Source organism: Nylanderia fulva, unplaced genomic scaffold (genome assembly GCF_048542155.1).
Source record: "Nylanderia fulva isolate GAGA-0341 unplaced genomic scaffold, ASM4854215v1 Scaffold34, whole genome shotgun sequence".
NCBI classification, from domain to species: domain Eukaryota; kingdom Metazoa; phylum Arthropoda; class Insecta; order Hymenoptera; family Formicidae; genus Nylanderia; species Nylanderia fulva.
Window position 1 is genome coordinate 1,850,401 of NW_028190411.1, and position 23,305 is coordinate 1,873,705.

At 39.9% G+C, this 23,305-nt stretch overlaps 2 protein-coding genes across 3 annotated transcripts in view; one reads left to right on the forward strand and one right to left on the reverse strand.

Annotated features, from left to right (window-relative positions):
- PQBP1 (poly-glutamine tract binding protein 1) overlaps positions 1-23,305 on the forward strand; it is a 31,927-nt gene that overhangs the window by 220 nt on the left and 8,402 nt on the right. The window contains exon 2 of the mRNA XM_085485117.1: positions 3,035-3,238. The gene's annotated coding sequence lies outside the window, so the exon portion shown is untranslated. The remainder of the gene's footprint in view (positions 1-3,034; positions 3,239-23,305) is intronic.
- LOC114937513 (uncharacterized) lies at positions 42-21,734 on the reverse strand. Of its 2 annotated transcripts, none has more exons than XM_029310999.2 (3): positions 19,383-21,734; positions 13,964-14,089; positions 42-12,788 (listed from the first exon to the last, which is right to left on the reverse strand). In XM_029310999.2, exons 1-3 carry the CDS (start codon positions 20,245-20,247, stop codon positions 9,295-9,297), a joined length of 4,485 nt encoding a protein of 1,494 aa, XP_029166832.2. In that variant the 5' UTR covers positions 20,248-21,734; the 3' UTR covers positions 42-9,294. The 2 variants fall into 2 exon arrangements, with proteins under 2 accessions (XP_029166832.2, XP_085341242.1); XM_085485116.1 differs by lacking the exon at positions 19,383-21,734 and adding an exon at positions 14,393-14,548.

Here is a 23,305-nt window from a genome sequence, read left to right on the forward strand (position 1 = left end):
ATAACGTGAAAACATATATAGGACGCAATGACGTATAGATATATATATATAGCTGCAGTTTTATTTATATATACACTTTTCTTATAAGTACTTTATTTAATAATCATCTGAGTTATATAATATACATGTAAAATTTTTTCCTTGCGTATATTTCACCGGCTCTCCGATGCCATAGACCGATGGCGCGCCTGAATTTAAATGAGAGTCATTTATATTCGCGCACACCGACTACAATTCCCCAGTTGTTGTTGTTACACGTAATTTTCTTCTTCCATTCGCAACGTGGATACACCATCGGACTATAAGATACACTCTCTGCCGTCTATATGGTTTATCTCTCTCTCTCTCTCTCTTTCTCTCTAAGTATGTGTTCGCGCTCGTTAATATTCGCGGCTTCGCATGCGTCCGTGAGATTTACCTCCGTAGATTACAAATATAGGTGCACAGAAGACTAAACAGCTTGAGACGGTACGATTCGGACGCGCTTTTACATTATCTCGCGTCCACGTCGTTATTATTATCCTTTACACGATTAAATGATCGAGTATTTCGCTCGTTAATATCAAAATCACCTCGCTATAAAAGCTCATCGTTCTCCATGCCATATCTTCTCAAACATTTTTCATTTATACAGGGTGTGTCTAAATAAATGCGAAAAATTTTAGATGATTTTTTCATTTTTTTTCAACTTTCAGATAAATTAAAAAAAAAATGAAACTTGGATATTTTCCACTAAAGGATATTTTTATTAATATTTTTTGTCTTCCTGTATCGTTCTAAGGGGATGAAACTAACAATCCCTATATTTTATTACAATTTTTTAACGGACTGGAATATGCGATCATCTAAAAATATGCGTTAGAAAGTTTGATTCCTTCAAAAACTTTTTGTCTTTTATGTTTTTCGTAAAATTAATAGTTTTTCAAGAAAAAAAATAAAAACTAAATTTTTACCTCTCTCTTTAGAAAAGTGTAACTTCTCAGGGAGGGACATAAGAATAAATCCCTCTTATTTTTCGACAAAGACTTATCTCCTAAAATTTTTTGCATTTATTTAGAGATACACCCTATATATGCTCCGTGTTATACATCTCGCTGTTTCACGAGCTCAAAAAAAAATTTGCCACGCAAACTATAATTCTGGAGATTTTCGAACATAAATCTCTCTCTCTCCCCCAGGTCAGCCTCTCTATTATTCGCTCCGTGACTCTGTTATTCTCTTTGGTACGTATAGGTATGTATCATCAAGATGTTCGACCGGTATATATAAATCGTACTTTTTTTCTCATCGCACGTGCTCGGTGATAAAAATCCTTTAACGCTAGAAAAACCGTGTGACGGCCACGTTTTAACCCGGTCGAGATGAATGATCCAATCGATAATCCGCTTTTACATCCCTTACATCGGCCTTGTATATATCTATCACGCGCCTCTGTCTTCTCCCGTTAATTAATCAGCAGTAATCTCGGAAAACCGCCATGGATTCCTTATCTAGAAAGGCTGCTGTGATATATAGGTACAGAAAAATGTGTGCCGATCCTTCTAAAGTTAAATATATATATATATATACATGTACATATATACATATATATATATATATATATATATATATATATGCATGTATCTTAATTTTCTACGTTACATATTTACGTCGTACACACACATTCGCGCACACAGATTGACAGGGTTTTTATTCTTTCATACCTCCATTACTTATGTTTTTTCTATAATAATATTGTAGAATAATACTCTCCACATGCATTTACAAATCTCGCGATAATTATCGCGATCGCTAATCAGTCTAAAAGATAGAAATCTTACATCGAATCCCAAATATATGTTTCGCTAATTCCGCAAAAACGTGAGAGATGGAGATCGAATTATAAAATAGATCGAAAAATGTAAGATGTGCTTTGGATGTGTGACGGGAAGGAAATATTTTTAACCCTTTAACAGACATTTCCGGAGATGTTGGACTTTTTCGTTTATTTCATTTGTGCTTGAATTTAATCCTTTTCGACAGCTACCTTCGTACTCGTATATGGAATCAATTTCGAAATTCACTCTACGAAATAGAGACGTATTATAGGAACACAATTTTCTTCGACAGAGAATTTTCCTTTAAATAAGTAAAACAACCCGTCAAAAGTCCAGGTTAAAGAGTTAACAAACATTATCCGTGGTGTGATACGATGAAAAAAACAGATATAAATCATCGTATCGAATGATCGTGTTCCCTTTTCGATTCCCTTATCATATCGACTCGTATCTCCTTCTCTAATCGAATAGAAAATATGTTTTTCTCGGCTTTTCAGATATCCGCGGGCGGAAAAGTTCAAGACCGCAAATTCATGTAATGGGGGATCATATTCCGCGATACAACTTTTAGTATACATATACCATACATACATACATATATACATATATATATATATATATATATATATGTATATATATATATATGTATATATGTAATGCAACTTCGTGGTCTGTCTACGTATGTGCCACTTTTCCAGCCAACCGCGAATTCCAATATCGGTCATCTCCCTCGCGCGCTTCTTCTTTTTTTTTAATTAATTAAACATAGAAATACACACACAGCCTCGCGGTTCCTCGAGCAATCGCGCTCGACGAATCTACTCCTTTATGGAGATGAAAAACGGATAGAACGAAACTTTTGGCACTTTCTCTATTGCTTCTTGTATACATTATACAGAATCGCAGTGTGAATCCTAGTCTCTTTAACTATAATAATAATAATAATGTGCGCGACGCGATCGGAGACGCGATGAAAAACTTCGCCTTTGGGGATCTTTTTTGGTGTGTGAGCCATATATATATATATATATATGTATATATATATATTCGCTTTACAAAATATTAATCCTTAACGGTCTGCGTTATTTTTTTTAAATTTTTTATTCATTTCTTTTTTTACGAAATCTCTCGGATCCTTTATATTATATTTACACCTCGCCTTCACGTCTTTTGACGTTTCTTCTCTCTAAAATCGGACGTTGCATTTCATATTTCAGATGCACAAATCTCAAGGATTAAATGGACCGTCAAGGATCAAGAGTACAACTCGATACAAAATATTAGCCGCTATTATGAACGATACAGGATCATCGAAACCCTTTACGAATACACGAGATGAAAGATGACGACGGACATTTATACGCACATTCTTCCGAGTCTACCGATGAGTTAGCAGAGGGTGGACACTCAACAATTAAGGGGTGAGTCGACATGCATATGATTTGTTTTCTTCCTTTCTTTCGGATTTGTGAGCGTGCGCTACGAAAATGTGTAAATTATGTGTATTACCGGGTGATTATGCACTCTTTTTTTCCCTTTGAGAAAATAATATCTCTCGATTTCACAGATTCGAGTTCTTCCGCACACACATTTTCCGCGCACTCTTATACAATTATTATATATTAAATATTTAACAATATTTCTGCGACATAAGAGAGAGCTCTAGGGTTTCTAAATAAATGCACGTGTCCTCTTGCGGGATTTGCGGATTTAATCTCCGCTTGTTCATACAATATGGTTCTCTGGTTTCTGAGACGCATAAAAGCGTCGTTATTATTATTATTATTATTATATTACATCTCGCTTCACGTTTCGCTTTTATATGCAAAAGTGAAATTGTTGAGAATAGCCTTTTCAAGTAAATAATATTCGCGGAGATGCAAAGTGCAGCTCTAAACTGCGATAAGGAAAGGGGAGAGAGGTACAACGATATTATCAAATAGCTCGATACATTACACTTATAACCTACTGCTCGATCGATCGCTATCATATCGCTCTGGTACATTTGCACCCGCCTGGAATCAGCTGCAATAATGCAAATAATCCGCAACGCACTCGATTGTTGCAGATATGCACACGCACACATACATACATTTGCGAAACAAAGATCGCCACAAGGTATTAAGTACCTCCGTTGGGATTACAATGTTACATTAAGCTAATCTCTTTGCGCTCATCCTATCCGAATTGAAATCAGAATCGCGATACAAAGCCGTCTTTTATAAAGAATCGATGACTCCGAGAGAGCATTATTTATATATCCCAGATATAGCAAGCGCACGTCATTTTTATACGTCGAATGACATCACTGGACGTCATTTTGACGTTTAATGACGTCAGTTTGCTACTTGGGGATGCATCTTTTCTCGCGCGCAGACAGGCGTTCATTTACGGTAAATCTTATGTCTTTATAAAATGTCAGAGAGAATATATTTATATGTATAAATATATATAATATAATATATATATGTATATATAAAAAGGTCAACAGAGAATATAAAAATCTTTTTACAATTAAAGATCTTTAGAGTCGAGTGTTATATAACGAGTATAATATTATATATAGATGCTGAGATGAGATCTCTCTTTTTTCTAACGTTCGACGAAACTAAAGCAAACGGATCTTTGGTGTCGTATCGAGATAAGAAGCAAAATCGGAGAGGTATTTCGCGATTATACCTGAGGGATTGTACGTATATATATTTTCGGCCGAAAGATTTTTGACGGATCAAATTCGCGAGATGCGAAAAAGCGAAAGAATGTCATCTCTCTCCAGGGAATATATATATATATATATATATATATATATATATTTCTTTTCTCCGCATCAAGAGAGATGCATTTCGCAGAGAATTACTCGGAGTGGAAGGTAAACCACGGGGAATATTCTTTTCAATTATCGAGACGCCAACGCAGTTGCGTATTTTTGTATTCGAACAATTTTTCTTCTTGAATTTCGAGGAAGAAAATATCCTTTCCTTCGTTTTGCTCGCGGAAATTAATAATCGAACGAAAAATATATCACACGAGTTAATGGACGTACGCATTTAAAGCTTTGTTTTAAATTCATTCACGAGTAATAAGTTAAACGGAGAAAATGCAAATTACAAGTAATGGAAAATGACAATGTACCTCCGACAGGAATATCTCCAATATTTTGAAAAGCTAACAAGAGTCTTTATATTCGCGATAGATGTTCCTCTATGAAATTATCCTCTGGAGCAGAACTCGTGACCTGTATTCGCAACTATACTTATCATATTGATTAGTACTCTAAAAGTAGTATTAAAGTAAAAATATCAGGAGCAATAACATTTTAATAATACAAATATTAAAAATCGTCCGCCTGTTGTATAGAGACGGGATTAAAAAAAAAAAAAAAATCGTAAAATCGTAAACGTACGCGTGATTTCTTTTCCCCTCTTGACAAAAAATCGAATCGGGGAAATCCGCGAGTGACAGTTCGACAAAAAGTTACAAAGGTACATAGAATAAAAAAAAGTGTCTTTTTGATATGATTCCACTTTGGCATAAACACGTGTAAGGGCGCATTGCGACATTACACAACAACATACCCTGTAATATATTCTAATTAAAATATATAATATATATATAGGGGTAAAAAAAGGATCTCCGATAAGACATAAGATGTACGATAAATGAACGCGCGACGCGTACTTCCCTTACGTCAATAGCGTCTTAATTAAGTAATCAGGTCGTGTCGATTAATATGTCGATTTATATTGCCCACATATATATTATCGACACACGCAACATTTGTTTTACGCAGAGAAAACGTTATAACACCTACCGATTTATTTATATCATCGCCGATGATGTATGAGAGACCGCGAGCCCTTTAATACATCTGCTCAACCAAGCTTCTCTCACCGCGAAAGGTCAGAGCTATTTTTCTATAACCGTGAATTTAGTTAAAACGCGTAGAGAATTCATCGACGAGGAGGAGATAGTTTTATATATATATATATATATATATATATATATATATATATACATATATATATATATATGTATATATATGTATATGTTAAGTCCTATATATCAACAGAAGCGCGATTCAATTTCGCGTATCACCTTCCATCTGGGATTCTGCGTTACACGAGAACTTTCAACGCCTACATTTTTTCCCTAACAGATAGAATTAAATTTGTTATCGTATATATATATATATATATATAAATATAAATAATATAATATACAATATATATTATACATATATCAACTATTATATATATGTAAATAATAATGTAATTTTTCTAATCTCTCTCGCGAGATATATTCGTCTTTCTTTCTCTCGTTTATCACGTGTACCGTGATAAATAGCCTTTAATCGTCAGAGTCGTCCTTTAAACAATACGCGTTCATGTTTCTTGCATTTTTTCTTTCTCGAAGAGAATCGAAGAGCGGTCTCGTTCAACATCCATTAGATGAGAAATTGCACATCGAATCGCGCATTCGTCTCATTCCTTCGCTGCGGTAGAAAGGTTCTTTGATCTGGTTTCGTCTCTCTCTCTCTCCCGTCTCATGAATTCGCCCGTAATTGACTGTCAAACGCGTGTCTTGGATCTTCAATCCCCGTTACTTATTAGCCCATTACATTGTAATACGTCCTCCGCTTCATCGCGAGACGGTTTTCCATTTTTCTCCTCTCTTCTCTTTTTTTTCTGTTTTGGCACGAAGAAAATAAATAACTATCTATCTCGCGTTCCACGCGCGAGCGTGAACTTGTATATTATATAGGCCGTGCGATCTTATGCCTCGATCTTGGAGGTACTACTTTGTGTATATATATCTTTTTTTTACCGGATACGGGTTACTTTATTCCTCGGAAGTGAGTTTTTAGCGAAAGTGGCTACGCTAAAAAATAGATTCGCGTGTCCCTATATATTGTCTAATCGAACTATATACGTATATTATGTATATATAACTGCCGGGGTATCCTTCGATAGGACATGAGGATTTTATATATACGAAACGCGCGAGACGGTTGTACTTTCAACGAGTTCCTGACGAGAGACGCCGACCAAGTGTTGCCGCACAAATGAAATCATTATTCCGTCTTCCGAGCAGAGTACTTTGTACTTATTTAAATCTGTGTGTGTGTGTATCTATTTTTATAATACTTGTCGTCGTTAAGAAATGTCAAAGTATATCATTAATCACACGTTTTGTCGCTTCCACCGTAACCGTAAATATATATGTAGATATGCTACGTAATTTTGGTTTCGGTTGGATCCTCCGTTAGATCCGGAGAATCCCGAGCAAGGTCTCGGGTCGACGCGACAGCGCGAAGTGAAGAAAATTAACTAACAAGAGGGTGAATTGCATATAATCTCGTCTTTGTTTTCGACACGTGTACGTAATCCCTTATGTAGACTAATTTTATACTGACTAGAGGCATTGATACGTTTCTTTTTTTTTTCAATTTGGCATGAAGCGTATACGAGTGCAATTCAAGTGAATGTACCGTCCTTCGTTTTTTAAAGAGACGAAGTCTTACTACACAAAACGCGGAATAAAGCGGAATTGATCTCTCTTTCTCTCTCTCTCTCTCTTTTTTCCGGAAATATTACAGAGTATATAACATGTAGACGCTGCCAAGCGCGTCTCCTTTGTGGAAAAATTCTTACGATGTATTTTCCGGCGACGGTCCTCTCTCTTTCTCTCTCCGTCGAGAAATTTTTTTCTCAATTTTTTAAACGTTAACGTCCCGATCGCGTTTTATAAATTATCGTCGTAATTCGAAACAAAAAATTAACAACTTCGTCAGATCGTATAAATGACGATAGTGTCTAACAATCTATATCGATCTCTATTGCGATACCTATGATCCTACATAAGGAATAATATCCTAGAACCGCTGATCTCTAAGCAAAGATATATATCTACAGTGCTCTAAAAAGTTTGTACAGTGTTATAATTCGTGACGATAACGAGCGAGTAAAATAATATTAATTCGGACTAACATATTACATATAATATTATATATATCGCTGTAATATATCGATATATCGTATGTCAAGTAACGAAAAAACAGCATTAATGCAAGTGCAATACAGCGCAACACATATACGTATACACTTTCTTTATATAATAATATTTTTACTACGTTATATATATATATATTATAATATATATATATATATATTATAATATATATATATATATATTATAATATATATATTATAGTGAAAAGTTTGCAACGAATATATATTTTCGTGTCTAAAGAGAGTGTATGACTTCATTCGGGGTCTAATAATCCTACGACAGGTCTCCTCGTCGGTCGCACTCTTTAAAAAAATATAATACTCTCGTATTCCGTGAAAGGAAATTAGGCCCTCTGGCTAAAACGAGGCTCTTCTCGCTCTTACTTTTAGTCGTGGGAAAAAAATCGCGAAGAATAAAAGCGTGGACAAAAGACGAGAAAGAATGAAAAAAAAATGAAGAAAGCGAAATATGCCAAATCGGAAAGAATTAAGAGAAAAATTTTACCCTTGATGAACGTCACCGTCTCAACGAGAGATGAGTGACTTCTGGTACATGCAGGAGAAGGTTGAAAAAACGGCGAGTCTCTCTCTCTTTCTCTAGATTTTAACGCGCGTTCTTCGTTACTTATAAACCACTCATCAAAATCACTCGATAGAGCCTCTCGGAAAAACTGATCATCTCTCTACTCTTGTAAATTTCTTCATTACACAGGATGTCCCATTTTATTAAATGATTCATGCAAATATCTCGAAAGATGCGGAAAAACAAAAGTTGTTTGGTCCCGAAGGAGGACATAAAATGGTGCCATTGATTAGACCTTGGATAGTCATTTAAAGATCATCTTTAATTTCTTAAATGGAACTACCTATTTTTTATATATTCTCGTAGCTTATCTCAAGAGTTTTCCAAAATACCATAGTAAAATATTTTTTCATTAAGTACTACTGAATATAACTCAAAAAAAGTATTTAATGAAAATAGTATATTGTGTTACAAGTGCACTATTTTGTATTACAAGTGCAGGCAAAGTGGTTTTGTGCGCGAGGTGGCCGATCGCACGCCGCCATCTTGCGGCGTGGGAAATCGGCCGCTTTCCGCACAGAAAACACGCACACAAAGTGTCACTTTGCCTGCACCTGTAATACAAAATATTTTACTATCGTATTTTGGAAAGCTCTTGAAATAAACCACAAGAATATGTAATGAAAAATAAGTAGGTGATCTTCAAACGACTATCCAAGGTCAAATAAATCGCACCGCCTTATGTCCCCCTTCGAACCAAACAACTTTTATTCGAAACATTTCCTCTCACATTCCTCGAGATACTTGCGCGGATCATTCAAAACGGGACACCCCGTAGAATCAGAATTTGATAACGCGCCGATCCCCAAAAAAGTCGAAAAAGTGGAGTCGATCAGTGCGCCTTCTCGATCGCACGTTCCTCCTCCTCCTCCGTCGTCATCCGATCTCAGACGTTCATGGCGTAGTACACCGTGTTCGCGGGGTTGGTCGGGGTGGGCATGAGACCGGCGTTGGGGTCGACGTAAGAGTTGGACATCAGCAGAACGTGGGGATTCGCCGAGGCGGACAGCTGCGTTTGCTGATAGCTGTCCCGGGTGGGCAGACTCGCCGCGCCCTCGGGGACTCCGCGTTCCGTCACCGCGCACGCGTTGACAGTTCGTGACAGTTGCATCGGGGGCGCGGCGCACACGGCCATCGTCGTCGTAGTCGTCGTCGTCGTCGTCAAGCCGGTCTGTCCGGGTTGAGCGCCGACGGGGTTGCACTTGATGAGGGATGAGGCCACGGTGGCCGAGGCGGTGGACGAGGACGACGAGGACGACAGCGCCGAGGCTGAGGACGACGACGAGGACGAGGACGACGATGACGACGATGACGACGAGGACGAGGAGGACGAGAACGACGAGGAGGCGGCGGCCGCCGCGACGGTGATCGTCTGCGTTTGCACGTCCGAGTTCGCGGCGACGGCGACGACGGCGTTACCGCGCGCCAGATGCGCCGGATACAAGGGATAGCCGTCCTGATTGCTGGCCGGCATGCATCTGGAAGGTGCGATCACGGTGTACGAGGACGGGGACTGTTGCGTCATCACCCGGTACGTCGCCATCTCGCCGTGATGATGCTGGTGTTGATGCTGATGATGATGGAACTGCATCGGAGGATGATGCAGCGTGGAATGCGGGACCGGGGAGAACGCCACGCTGGGAGATCGAAAGGCGTCTTCGGTCTGATGCGGGTGCATATGAAGATGCAAGGCTTGCTGCTGACCGCTCTGCAGAGCACTCGGACTCGAGACGGACGATAGGGGTGGCGGCGGCGGAGGTGGTGGTGGGACGGGTGGAGACGTGTTCAAGTTGCCGTGCGACGTGGTGGAACGATTCGTGGTGTAGTACAAGGCCTGCTGTTGCTGACCAGCCGTCTTGTTCAGTCGGGGATACGGGTACCGTTCGATGTGACTGGCGTAGTTAGGCGAGGAATGCGGCGGCAGGATACGCTGCAGATTCTGATACGTGGGATCCGAGATCCCACTGTACGGAACGAAGTACATGGTGCGGTAACACTTGGTGGTGTTGGGCACGGCTTCACCAGGGACGACGTTGCAGTGGTAGTTGGCGATCGTGACCGGCGGGTGACGACGTTGCATCTTCGACAGGGTGTTGGTGTACAACGCGCCCGCGACATCCTCGACGCCGGCGCCACCCGCGATACGCAACATCCGGGTGTTGGAGAGCTGCTGCTGTTGCTGCTGCTGCTGCTGCTGCTGCTGTTGCTCCTGGAAGTAGTGATGACCGTTTCTGTGCTCGGCATATAAGTGCGCGTCGCCGATTGACGGCGTCCTGACGAACTGTCGCGGTACCGCCGCGTTCTCCAGGTAGGTCGCGTGCTCGGAGATGCCCTGGATGTTGGCGGTGACCGCCGTGCTCTCGGCGATGGTCTGATATATATCGTCGATCTGTCGCTGCATGGTGTTTATGCGATTGATGGTGTTGGTGTCTCGCTCGAAGCTTCCCATCGCGTACGCGTCAGCTGATATAGGAATCGTCTCGTCCGCGACGTCGGTAGAGACCATTAGAGACTTGGCGTCGATCTTGTCGCCGTTCACGTCGCAATACATCGTCGGCAGGTACATCGAGCTGGGTCTCGCTGGGTCGTTGAAGTTGTTGGCACCAACGCAGGCTCGCGGACGATGGGTAACGTCGCTGGTAGCTTCATTGGGATACTGTTGCTGTTTGATCCCGGTCACCGAAGGTCGCCGATTGAAGCCGTAATCGTTGAGCTCGTCGTCCTCGTCGTCCTCCAGCTCGTTGTCCAATTGCACGTCGTGGTTCTTCACAGCTTTACCGTCGTAATTCTCGTTCGACGACGTGTTCACGGCCTTGTCCTCGGAATGGTACCCGTTAATGAACGCGTAACGGTCCTCCGTCTCGTTGTAGCGGCGCTTTATCCGCTCCATCCTGGACTTGTCCTGCTCGACGAAGGCGAGCAGCTCGTCCGCGGCGTTGTCGCCGATGTCGGGTCTGTTGCCGATCGGCGTGCATCTCGTCACGTCCGGTTGACCGGCGTACTTATTTCTGTCGTCGCCATTCAGAACCGCCTCTATGTCCTCGAGACTGTAGGACGAGTCGGAATTATAATTGATCGACTCGCGGTGGTTCGCCAGGATCCTGGACTCGTTTCTATAATACTCGTCCTGGTTGTCGGAGCTGTTGACGGCGACGCAGGAGAGCGGCGCCAGACTCGCCAGCAGCTGCCTACGCACGTCCGAGTTCATCTTCGTCAACGAATTCTTGGACTGGCACTCCTTGGCGAGGAGGCTCCTGCCGCCGATCCCGAGATCGGGCAGATTCGGCGGGATATTCTTCTTGTGCGCGAATAAATCTGTGATCTTCCGATAGGTCGACGACTGGGGATTGTTCGGTGGGTTGTCCGTCACCAGCATCGGCATCCCCAGCACCAACCCGGGATTGTGCGCCATCGTGCTCGTCGTCATCGCCGTCGTCGCCGGCGTCGTCGACGTCGTCGTCAGGGAACCGGATCTCGTCGACACCATCGTCAAGGTGGCAGTGGTCTCCGTCGAGGCGACGACGCTCGCCGGCAACGATTCGCAGATAGGCCGCTCCTCGCCCAGCGGTGACGTACGTATCGCGAGTTCCCCGGAGTTCTGGTACTTGTTGGCCTCCATACCGGGATTCGTGTTGTCGGAGCTGTCGGTGGTATCGGTCACGTTCTCCTCGTCCTGATCGACGCACGTGAGCTGCCTGATACGCTCCTCGAGCGACAGATTCTTCGGCCGTAGATTCTTCTTGCGCGATACCACCGTGTTGTACTTGCCGATCAGGCTGCGACGCAGAGTGTTCCTCTCGATCGATCTCTTGATCGAGCTCGCGGACTCGCATTCCGGGGACTCGTACGAGCCGCCGGGGACGTTCGACTTCTTCACGGCGTCGAAGAGCCGTAGGCTCTCGGCGGTGATGAGGAACTTCTCCGCCTCTTGGGAGTGCAGTTGGTCCGGGCAGGTGGTTCCTTTGCCGGTGGGCGCCGGCGGCGGCGAGATGAACTTCGGGTTCGGGAAGAGCTGCCTCACCGCGGAATTCGGCTTAAGGCTGTTGCTGGCGAGGGCCACGTTGCCGAGCTTGAACACAAGGGCCAGGTCCTTCGCGTCCTGCTCGTTGCTCGTCGTCGTTTCATCCGTTTCCGTCGTCGTCGTCGGATTTTTCGGCTGCTCGAGATCCTCGGAAGCGACGACGTCGCCGTCGACGTTCTCGTGAACCCCGGGACCACAGAGCGCCGGATTGAAACCGTTGCTCTCGCCCTTGCTGTCCTTATCCGTGTCGGATCGCCCGTAGCAATCCTTTCGCTCCTCCTCGCTAATCTCCCGCACGATACGCCGCTCCGTGACGGTTGTCATCGTTATCGTCTCCACGAGATAACGATGGTGCAGATCTGCGAACAGAATCGCCGAATCGCTCGGATCAAGCGGGAAGACTTGACGAAATATTTTTATTTAGAAATTAGGCAGGGATTTTCATTAAGCGAAGAAAGAAAGAGAGAGAGACTTAGATGATTCAAAATTAAAATTAGGAATGTATCAAAATTTTTAATTAGAAAATTAGGTAAATTGGAGTAAAGGAGAGACTTGGATAATTGATGAGAATGATTGAGAGAGAGACTTAAATAATTAAAAATAGAAATTAAACGACTTTGAATAATCGCAAATATAGCAACATTTTTATTTCGAAAATTAATTACACATTAGATAAATAAATGCAACATATGAATCTTCTATTTATTGTATCTACTTTTGTCGCCTTCATAAAATGAATGATCGTAATTCATATTAAATAATTAAAAATTTAAATTTAAATATTGGCAAGAATTAAAATTAAACAAAAAGAGTAAAAGGGAGAGAATAATTTTACATTAAATGGAAGTAAATGTTTTAAAACTTTTATTTACAATATTAGATAAATTAGAGTAAAAAAGAGACTTCTTAAGTAATTAAAAAATAGGCAAGAATTAAAATTAAGCGAAAAGAGTAAAAGGGAGAGAGAGAGAAAGAGAGAGAGAGAGAGAGATTTAGATAACTAAAAATTAAAATGAAAAGATTTTAAATAATCGCATTAAATGTCGAAGCAAATTATCAACATGTTTATTCAGAAAATTACACATTAGACAAATAAATGCAACACATAAATCTTTTATTTATTATATTTACTTAAGTTTGTCGCCTCCATAAAATGAATGATCGTAATTCATATTCGAGATTTATTTAGAAATTTATTTAGCATTAATTATGGTATATGTGAAATAATAAATTGTAAATACGTCAAATATTACTCTCGTTACATTTCATATAACGTATATAGAAAATTTTTGCAACTATACACAAGTTTCAATTATTACTGATTGCGTGAATAACATAATTAAAATATAAAGATTAAAAACATTTAAATTTCCAAGTATTTTCTAAAGATCTTGCTGTGAATTTGCAAATCAATACTAGAGAGTAAAAATATCCGAGGAGATAAATAAATTCTCGTTAAAAAATAATTTGTGCTGACTAGGTTTTCTGAATATTCAAATGTCAAGCCAATTGATAAAGTGAATAAAAAATATACCAGGGAGAGATGCTCGATGCTGTTTATCCAGTCTTTCTTGCAAATTTCTTTGACAGCCATCGTTGGCATCCTTGTTGTCCTGCGTATTCTGCTCATTCCCATGATCTTTCGCTTGCGATTCGCATTCTAAAACAAAAAGAGAATCGCATTCTCTAGTCTTAAATTTTCACGATTTTCAGTAAACATTTGAAAAAAAAATGGAATACACTATCTTTATTTTACATCACAGAGTTATGTGTAATTATATTATTATAATATACATCATATTAATATGTGCAATACATAATTATACGTAATGAACATTAATTAATTACTGTTGGTGGAATAAATTTTTAGATACGCAGATTATTTGGGCGCGCTACTTTTAATTAATCTCTATAAATAAATGCCGAATTAATATGCAAAATGCATGCCATCTAAATCACTCACTGATAATATTTGGATAATACGTGATCCTCGCAGAATTTATTACACTATTCGTTAAATCTGTCATTTTGCAATCGAATGAAAAATGTAGCGTCTGATACAAATGCCATTTCTGTACTGCGGTATCTCGTTAAGATCTTAAAGCAGTAAGATATTACAAACGTTTATCTGTTATCATGTGTGTCGTATCATGGTATTTTAATAGATACGCAGAAGAGATATACAGAGTGTGCCGGAAATTGCGAATTTTCTCTCTTTTTATGAAAAAGCTGATTTCCTCAGAAAACGCCTCTTTATGAACATTTTATCGGATTTTTATTATTTTTTAAATAGATTTAAATTAAAATTCGATAAAAAAATGCACGACTCTATATGGTAATTTTATCGCATCTCGAAATTATTCAAATGACCTAGTAAGTTAAAAGGTATTCGGTGTGCTGAATCTAACATGATATATTGATCGTATCAAATCGTATGTAAACAATTATATCTTTATTTAGTGGAGGAATAAATCACTGTAACAAGATCTAAAAATACGATAATATAATATTGATGTAGTAATTTAAAAAAAATAACGACTCTGAAATTCTCTCTGCCCTTTTTCCCCGATTGCTCAGCTTTCGTTACGAAATTAAACACAGTCCCAACGGCATCGCACGCATTTTCCATAATTAAATATAGCCGCATGGGAAGTCTATAGTTTTTATTAAACTTGACGTACTTGCAATGTGTATTCTTAGGGTATTCAGACTGTAAGAGTCTCTTACAAGCTTATATTAATAAATGCAAGATTAAACGCGAGGAAAAGAAGCCTCTTCCAAAATTTCAGGATGTAAGTTCGGTATTGTTTTATAAAGGAAGTTCTCGAATGTGGTGGAATTGAAGCTCGAAGAGAGGGAGACTATTTTGCCGGTTTCCTTGTTAGAGAGTTGTTCCAAACGATGGCCATCGATATTAATGCACTTTCAAAGTCGCACTGTGAACCGTTGACAGCTTGCATAACTTTGTGCAGTTTCTAGACCAGCACACTCGCACTAATAATACGCTGACGTACATTTTCTATTGTCGCCTATTGTCGTCATTGCCTCCTCGGTATCCTTCAAGAAAATCAAGCTGATTCGTCTCAACTATCGGAATAGAATTTCTCATTATTTATTTCCAATCGTACACCGCAATCGCGCGCGCTTTAAAAGTTGTATAAAAAATAAAAATATATATATGTATATATATAGTTTTATATTTTGTTTCAAAATTTAAAATGGGAATAATTTAATTTAGACGAATATTCATGGATATAAATCCACAGAAAAAAAAAATTAATTATTAAGTATTTATTTCAATACTGTCAAATAAATCATTTATTTGAAACTAATAATATTTATTTGACATAAAAAATATTTATTTAATTAAAAAAATATTTATTTAATATAACAAATATTTATTTGATATAAGAAAATCCTTTTCAAAATAAATAAATATTTATTTATTGCAAACAAATTATTCATTTGACAGTATTGAACTAAATATGTAATAATTTAGTCTCTTTTTTTCAGTGTCGTTTTGTTCGACTGACAAATTTTGCGTGTCCAGACAAGGCTTTTTACGTTTCATACATACATGTATACGTATATATAATTCGCTCTCCAGAATTTTACTACGTTATTCTGTGATTTTTCGTCGATTCAAAGCGAGGGCATGCCAAGAGTATAACTTACTCATGAAAACATCAAATAACTGTCTTTTATTTTTGCTTACTCATTCACATTTAAACCGCAACCTGTTGCGAATCTCAACCATGAGAGTAAAGATTATTTTGCAAACTTTTACGTCAAAGAATTTTACGAATCTAATGTCCACGTTGACATTTTTGACGTTTTTGTCACGTGTGCGATATCGATCATATTAAAAAAAAATTTTTTACGGTATTTTTTGCTTCCTTTCTTGCGGATAAACTTAGAAAAACTTTGTAGTTTTTTGTAGCTGCATGTTGTTTTATCCGGGAACCGTAATGTCTAATGAAGAATTTAGTTCTATTTAGTAGCGTAAAACGCTGCGAGTCGTTCGGTTAGAAATATAAGTGCTCTTACCGAGTATCAGGGAAGTACCGGAGTTACGCTAGGCCGCGCTTCCGGTGAACGTTGATACGCGAATAAACCTATACTCGGCATGCATCGGCATTTTGTGACTGCGTTCATAAATCTAATCAGGGCTTTTAATCGACAAATGTACAAATTACGTATCCCTCTATGCATGTACGCGATGATGCATAATTCTGCATATTTTTCCACAAATGTTTTTTTTATATTAATAAAGTTTCATGCATTTTTTTAAAATTATTATTGCATATATAGGGTCACTATTTAAATCAATTTATTTTGAAAAAGCAAAGAGAGTCGAGAAATGGTTATTATAGTGATGAAATTAGAATAATCGTGTATATTCATAAGTGCAGATATTTTTCCTTTTTTAAAAAAAAAACTCTCTTGGTATTCTAAAGAATGCGCATAAAAATTCTCTGCTATGTTCTTAAACGGCTTACCGAGCGTGGCTAGACTCATGAAAAACAATACCATTATTATATACGCATCCTGTGCGCGGAGGAATATCGTGGGACTGTTTCTCAGTTATGTGTGAGAAAAGAGCTGAGCAACGATGCAATTCCTCTAATTTGCACCTTTCCATTAAAGCTGATAGATTCAACTCTTGATACGCGGCATCGTTACTTTCATCATGCACAATAGCGTAGCGCAAAGCGTATTATATATTATGTACAAATTGTATTAGTATGTACAATTGTCGCGAATATTGAAACGTAATAGAGCAAGCGCTATGTAGATAGGTATACTTTGAAATTATTCCCCTTTGACAAATTATTTTCCGTGGCTCTAAGCACTTTTTCTCATTTAATTTAAAAACCGAGAGAAATACGATAATTATTACATTTTTCGATTAACTGATATTTAGAGAGAGAAAATAAATATCTGCGATTTATCGAATGTAAAATTTCATTTGAATTCTACACCGTCAAATAACGCGTTTTTTAGCTACAATATTATAATTGAATAGCAGAGAGAAAAATATATTTTCAGCAACGCCATTGCACACATTATCAATAAATATCAGTAATGCTAAAGTTAATAGTGACAAATATATATAATAACTTTGCAAATTAATTATATAAATGTTTAATAAGTAATATTGAATTTTTTATATTCCCCATGTAAAAGATTGTCATTATGATTCTGATGATTATGACCATAATCATTTTTAATCCAACGCTCGACGAAAAGTGAAACAATAAAGTATTGTATTCAATTTTTTCCGCAAAAAATCCTGATATATGATTAATAAAAATTTGAAACTGTATGCGTTGCCTGAATAACAAAAATTACTGGAATTTCTGAGCAAGTGTGATTTTTACAATATCTGTGCTATTAAGATATAAAGATCAATTGAGACAAAATGCGCATCTTAGATCCGTTAAACGCTAGAGAAAATTAATGTTGCGAGTGTTTTCTGGCGAATTAAGCGAATATTTTACACGCTTGTTAGACAATAACGGATTTTCTCTCCTTTTCTAACCAACGACATAAAACGTATCAAAAGTTTCTAGACATAAAAGTTTCAAATGCTCACTCCATGTGGTTTATTACATTATATTAAGCTCTGTATTACGTGACTCGCGTTGCAGAATATTATGAAATTGTTCTTTTCTTTATTAGTGACAAAAAGAACATTTATACGAGTGCTTTAAACTAATATTAATTTCAATAACTGTCAATGATAACTGCTCACATTCTATATAAATTATTATTAACAGTATAAATTATAAATAATATATCGCTATTTCCGACAAATTGATTATTGACGGAGAGATTTAAGTCATAATAAGATATGATATATATAATGTAGTAAAATATATTTCTATTTCAATTATAGGAGATTACACTTCCAATCTCCAGCTTTCTCTCCCCTTCCATCAGTCTTCATAATCTCTAGTTATCTAAACGAGAATCTAATCGATAAGATATATGCCAAAATAAATTAGATTCTCTCTCTGTCGAGAATATATACAAAGTAATTTAGAATCCAAATTTCCCTTGCAAAATTGCTTATAATTTGGCCAATTTCTGGAAATTACTCGATTAAAATGATTGCTTACATACATAATTTTATTTTCTTTTAATATATTTATCGTTAAATTTTGATAGTTAATAAAAAAGTAAAACAAGAATTAATGCAAATATGCAAATAAATTAGTCTTTTATATAAAAAATAAAATATCGTTTTAAATCTAATATTATACACACATAATATAATATTTTTCAATTATGAAATAACACATCAATCTTCATTCTCCATCAGTCTCTATAATCTCCAATTATCTAAACGAGAATTCAATCGATAAGACACAAACAAATTAGAATCTCTCTCCGTCGAAAATATGTGAAAGAATTATTAGAATCAAAATTGCCTATAATTTCGCGTTTCTATAACTACTCAATTAAAATTGTCGCTGACATATTAATTCCTCTATGATATATTATTCGTTACATTTTAATAAATAAGATAAAGAATTAATTCAAATATAAATATATATGTATTTTTTTTGTTAAAAAAAAAATAAAATCATTTTATAAATAATATATAATTTTTGCAATATTATTTATTATTATATATATAAAATATAATTATTAATATTAATTATTATATCATATGTTATTATTAATATATATTAATCATATAATAATTAATATAGAAAATAATAGTAATATATGACAGTAAAATAATTAACATATATATGTATATATATATATATATATTCCTCCTATTCCGCCATCTGTATAGAAGGAAAGATATTTAATCCCAGTCTCTTGTACCGCGAGAATTCGAGGAAGCGACGGTCTCTTCCGCGTCTCCGACAAGTACATATATTAATCGAGAAAATAAGCGCGTTTACGACTCGTATTAACAAGGGTAAGAGTCGACTCACCCGTTGCCTGTTGCTGATAGTAATTGCACTCGGCGCACGTACGGCTGCTCCGCTGCTCCGTCGCCTCGTTCGGGATCTCGCTGTCGGAGCACACGTCCTTGTAACCCTCCGGCGGGCTGAGGGTTTCCTGCTGCTCGTGCCGCGGCGGAACCGCGGTTCCGTTCTCCACCTGGGAAGAAGCACTCTCCGCACTCTCAGCGTCCTTCTTCCCTTCCGCCGACGAGGACGTCGTCGTCGTCGTCGTCGTCGTCGTCGTCGTCGGCGTCGTCCTCTCCGCCTTTCCACCGTCGACGTTCTCCACCGCCTCGTCCTCCTCCTCGTCCTCCCGCTCCTCCTCGTCGTCCTCCTCCTCCTCGCCGTCGTCGGCCTCCTCCTCGTCCTCCTCCTCGTCCTCCTGCGAGTTCTCGCGAGTTCCCGGCTTTCGGGGTGGTCCTCCGGCGCGCGCGACGTTCTCGCACTGGGTCTGATCGCCCGCCCTCGGACCCATCTCGCTACCACCGTATCTCGCCCCGTTGCCGAGGCCGAAGTGCATGTTCAACTCCGCCCGGCACTCCTTGCAATTGCCCAGCCGCATGAACTCGTGCTCCTGGTAACAGCAGTCGCAGTCCTCCTCGTAATCGGCGCAGCACTCCTCCTTGATCAGGATGATGTAATCGGCGGCGAAGAACTCGTTCAGCTTCTCGTTGATCACCACCCGGTGCTTCTGCGACTTGGCCTTCGTCTGGCCCGGCTTCTTCAGCAGCGACTTGAGCGTCTTCGTCGCCGCCGGCTCCGCCGGATGTTTGTTTCCGTGTTCCTTCATTGTTCCCGCGGTTTCCTCCCTTTGCCACTTTAAGCTTCTCTCTCCACTACCTTCACGTGTCATTCGCTACACTGACGTGTCGTGCCTCGCTCTCTCTTTCTCTTCATTGTATACCTTTTTTTTCCTTTCAGACACAGTCCTCGCAGGGGCTCGGTCTCCCTCCTTCCAGGACGATATATAGTACGCGGCTATTCTTCCCTTCTTTCTCTCTCTCTCTCTCTCTCTCTCTCCGTCCTTGCCACCGCCACCTGTGCTATACGGCTTCCTATACCTGCCTGTGTCTGTCCCTCACGCTCGCCGTTCCCACACTTTCTCGCCAGCGATATCCACCTGTCTCTGTACGCCGCCCTTATCGTTCATTGTCCGGCGACTCCTTGTCCGGGGGAGGCCGCCGTTAAGTGATCCTGCCGTCGAACGGGCGCAACATCCCTCTCCCTTGAGGGGTGATCGGCCGCGTGATCGATGAAATCGCCGTGGTGATCACATGCTTCGACCTTTCTCCCCGGTTGCCTGGGAGATGATCGACCCGGACCGACCGACGACGACGACGTCCACGTGCTTCCTGGACGGAGAACGAGCGTTGCGTGCGCGAGGAAGTCAGTCCGGCGAAGGCCGTGCGCCTATCGATCGAGGCATGCTCGAGCTCTTCTTCTCATTTCGCGAATAATCGCGTCGCTCCGCTATTTCGAGGATCTCGCACGGTACCAGGACGAGGAACTTTTTTCTCGAGTTCTTGCGGAAACTGGTCACCTTGACGGGTCGTCTCAAGGTTACTATGATACTACGGGACGCTTTCTAACAAGACGATACGCACCGCACTTGTGTGTACACACGTATACGTAGGAACAAACGCGCACTCGCGAGTGAGTGCGCGAGTGCCGTGGCGCCGACGCGCGGTTTTGTTCGTTTTCCGCGAGGACGTGCGAAGTGAAACGTCGTCGTGCAAATTTCTCTACCGAGTCGAGTCCACCATACGATCGCCCTGTCACATTCCTGTAATTATCTCTCTCTTTCGAGTCCTCGTTTCCTACCTTTCACGACGCGAATCGTAAACGTGCGCGCGTATAAGCGCCCGTCCCTCTTTCTCTCTCTCTGTCTCTCTCTCCCTCTCTCTCTTTCGCGACGTCCCCGTTTATCGATTTCGCTTGACGAATGTCGAGAAGAGACCACCGACGCGACTCCGCGGTCGGTCCGAATATAGATACGTGGTCCTCCGCGATCGCGATTAAACGCGAACGGAAAACCTTGAGATCTCTTCTTTCCTCCCTCTGCGAGGAATCACAATCCGGAGTAACGTGGATTCGTCGGTGAAACTATCGAGTGCGACCAAGCGAGCGCGGATCCTACCATCGTCCTCGAGGATGTCGCCTTTTTTTCCCCCGGGAGATAATATAAAGTCGTCGTCGTCGCGCGCGAAGAGAAAAAATCCGCGGGACGAAGACGCGGGAGAAAAGATCAATGAAACGGAGGCTGCTGCCTCCGGTCACACGACTCTCTCTACGAGCGACGTCCGTCAGCCGTGCGCGTCGTCCGTGACGCGCCGACCGAGACTGAAGACTGAATCTCCGTCGTCGCCGCTACCCCCACCCTTCCTTTCACCCCCCGACACCGCCGCTACTCCCACCCTGCCTTTTATCGCCGCCGCACTCGCGGAACTCGCGGAACTCGCGGCACTCGCGCGGCCGCTGTCGCTGATCGTACGCTGTCGTACAGGTGACAGAACGACTTTCCATCCTGTTGGATGATTTGTTACTGGTTGTCGTGAATCCGCAGCCGCTCCATCTCCGAAATGGGTCGTAAGAAACGTTGAGAAAGAGAGAAAAACGCCAATTTTGCAGCTATTTCCTTCGCGGCTCTCTTTCACTCGCACGCGGTGAAAATAGAGCGGCGATTTTCCGAGCTGTTCTCTTCTCTTCTCCGTAAAACATCCGCCTTGATCTTATAAAAGTTGCGCATTCCTTTGGACATATCTCGAGATGAAAATATCTTTCCTTTTCCGTTCGTTTTCTCTCGCGTCTTTTTCAAGTTGACCTCGCAGTTTGAAAGAAGCGAGAGCTGACGATAATATATGGATTCGGGGACAAAATTTTCTCTAGACAAGATTGAATTGTAAAACTAAGACAAGATTGAAAAGTATGCAAAAGCTGACGATAAGATATGGATTTGGAAAAGAAATTTTCTCTGGAGAAGACTGAAATGTTTAACACAAGAGCTCAACTAAAAAAATTTTTTTGGGCGTTAATCTATTGTTATCTCATGTCTTATATCCTATCAGTCCTCGTTTAAATATAATTTTAAGTATTACATACCTTACATTTTTCTGCGTGATACATCAGGTTTTGTAATAGAATACCTAACGTGTTTTAGAAACGATTCTATTCCACAGTATCATGTTTAGCCTTTTGTTTCAATTATCTTAATAAATTCTATATATGCATAATTATATCGCGTCCTTATTTATAAGCTACACACACGCCTGAGAAATTCTTGGAAACGTTTATTCACGTAACTGTGAACGTACGCATTCTTCTATTTCAAGTATAAATTTTATTGAATGAATAATCTCTTATATTTTCCATCTGTTTATATCAGATTCTATAATCACTGATAATAGGCTATGCTACAAAGTTACATAAGAATTCTCTCAGCTTCGATTTTCCAGGAATTCGTCATAGAAAATTAAATTATAATTCTACATTTCACATTATATTTTTCAAACAACGTTGCTGTGCTTGAAATTATACTAAATTTCTACTATCATCACCAACATTAACAATTGCACTCGCCTCGTCGTATCTTTCGTTTATATAAAAAAAAAAAAAAAATTATTTTCTTGCTTTCCACCGAACAAACGGGGAAAACGGCTGTAACAATTGTACGAATAAATGGCAGAATATCCGTGTCAGCTTGTGAATTCTACATGAAAGAACCAGCACGCACGCTCCAATTAACGCTCGCGTTTACGTTCCGCGCTCACTCTAATTGGATTATGTCATTGGACACAGACAAAAAAATTTATACTAACATGAGCAGCCTAACAGCGGAGGCTATATTGGGCTCGCAGATATTAATTCGAATTCGAGTAAAGCCATTATTTATTTGATAATAATATCGCGATAAA

Bases quoted from the DNA above. Each gene is read 5' to 3' on its own strand.
- LOC114937513 (XM_029310999.2), bottom strand. From the start codon at position 20,247: ATGACACGTGAAGGTAGTGGAGAGAGAAGCTTAAAGTGGCAAAGGGAG. The intron at 14,090-19,382 runs GTGAGTCGACTC...TTTTTGTTTTAG, and splicing joins CTATCAGCAACAGGCAACGG to AATGCGAATCGCAAGCGAAA. The intron at 12,789-13,963 runs GTATATTTTTTA...TTCTGTTCGCAG, and splicing joins GCATCGAGCATCTCTCCCTG to ATCTGCACCATCGTTATCTC.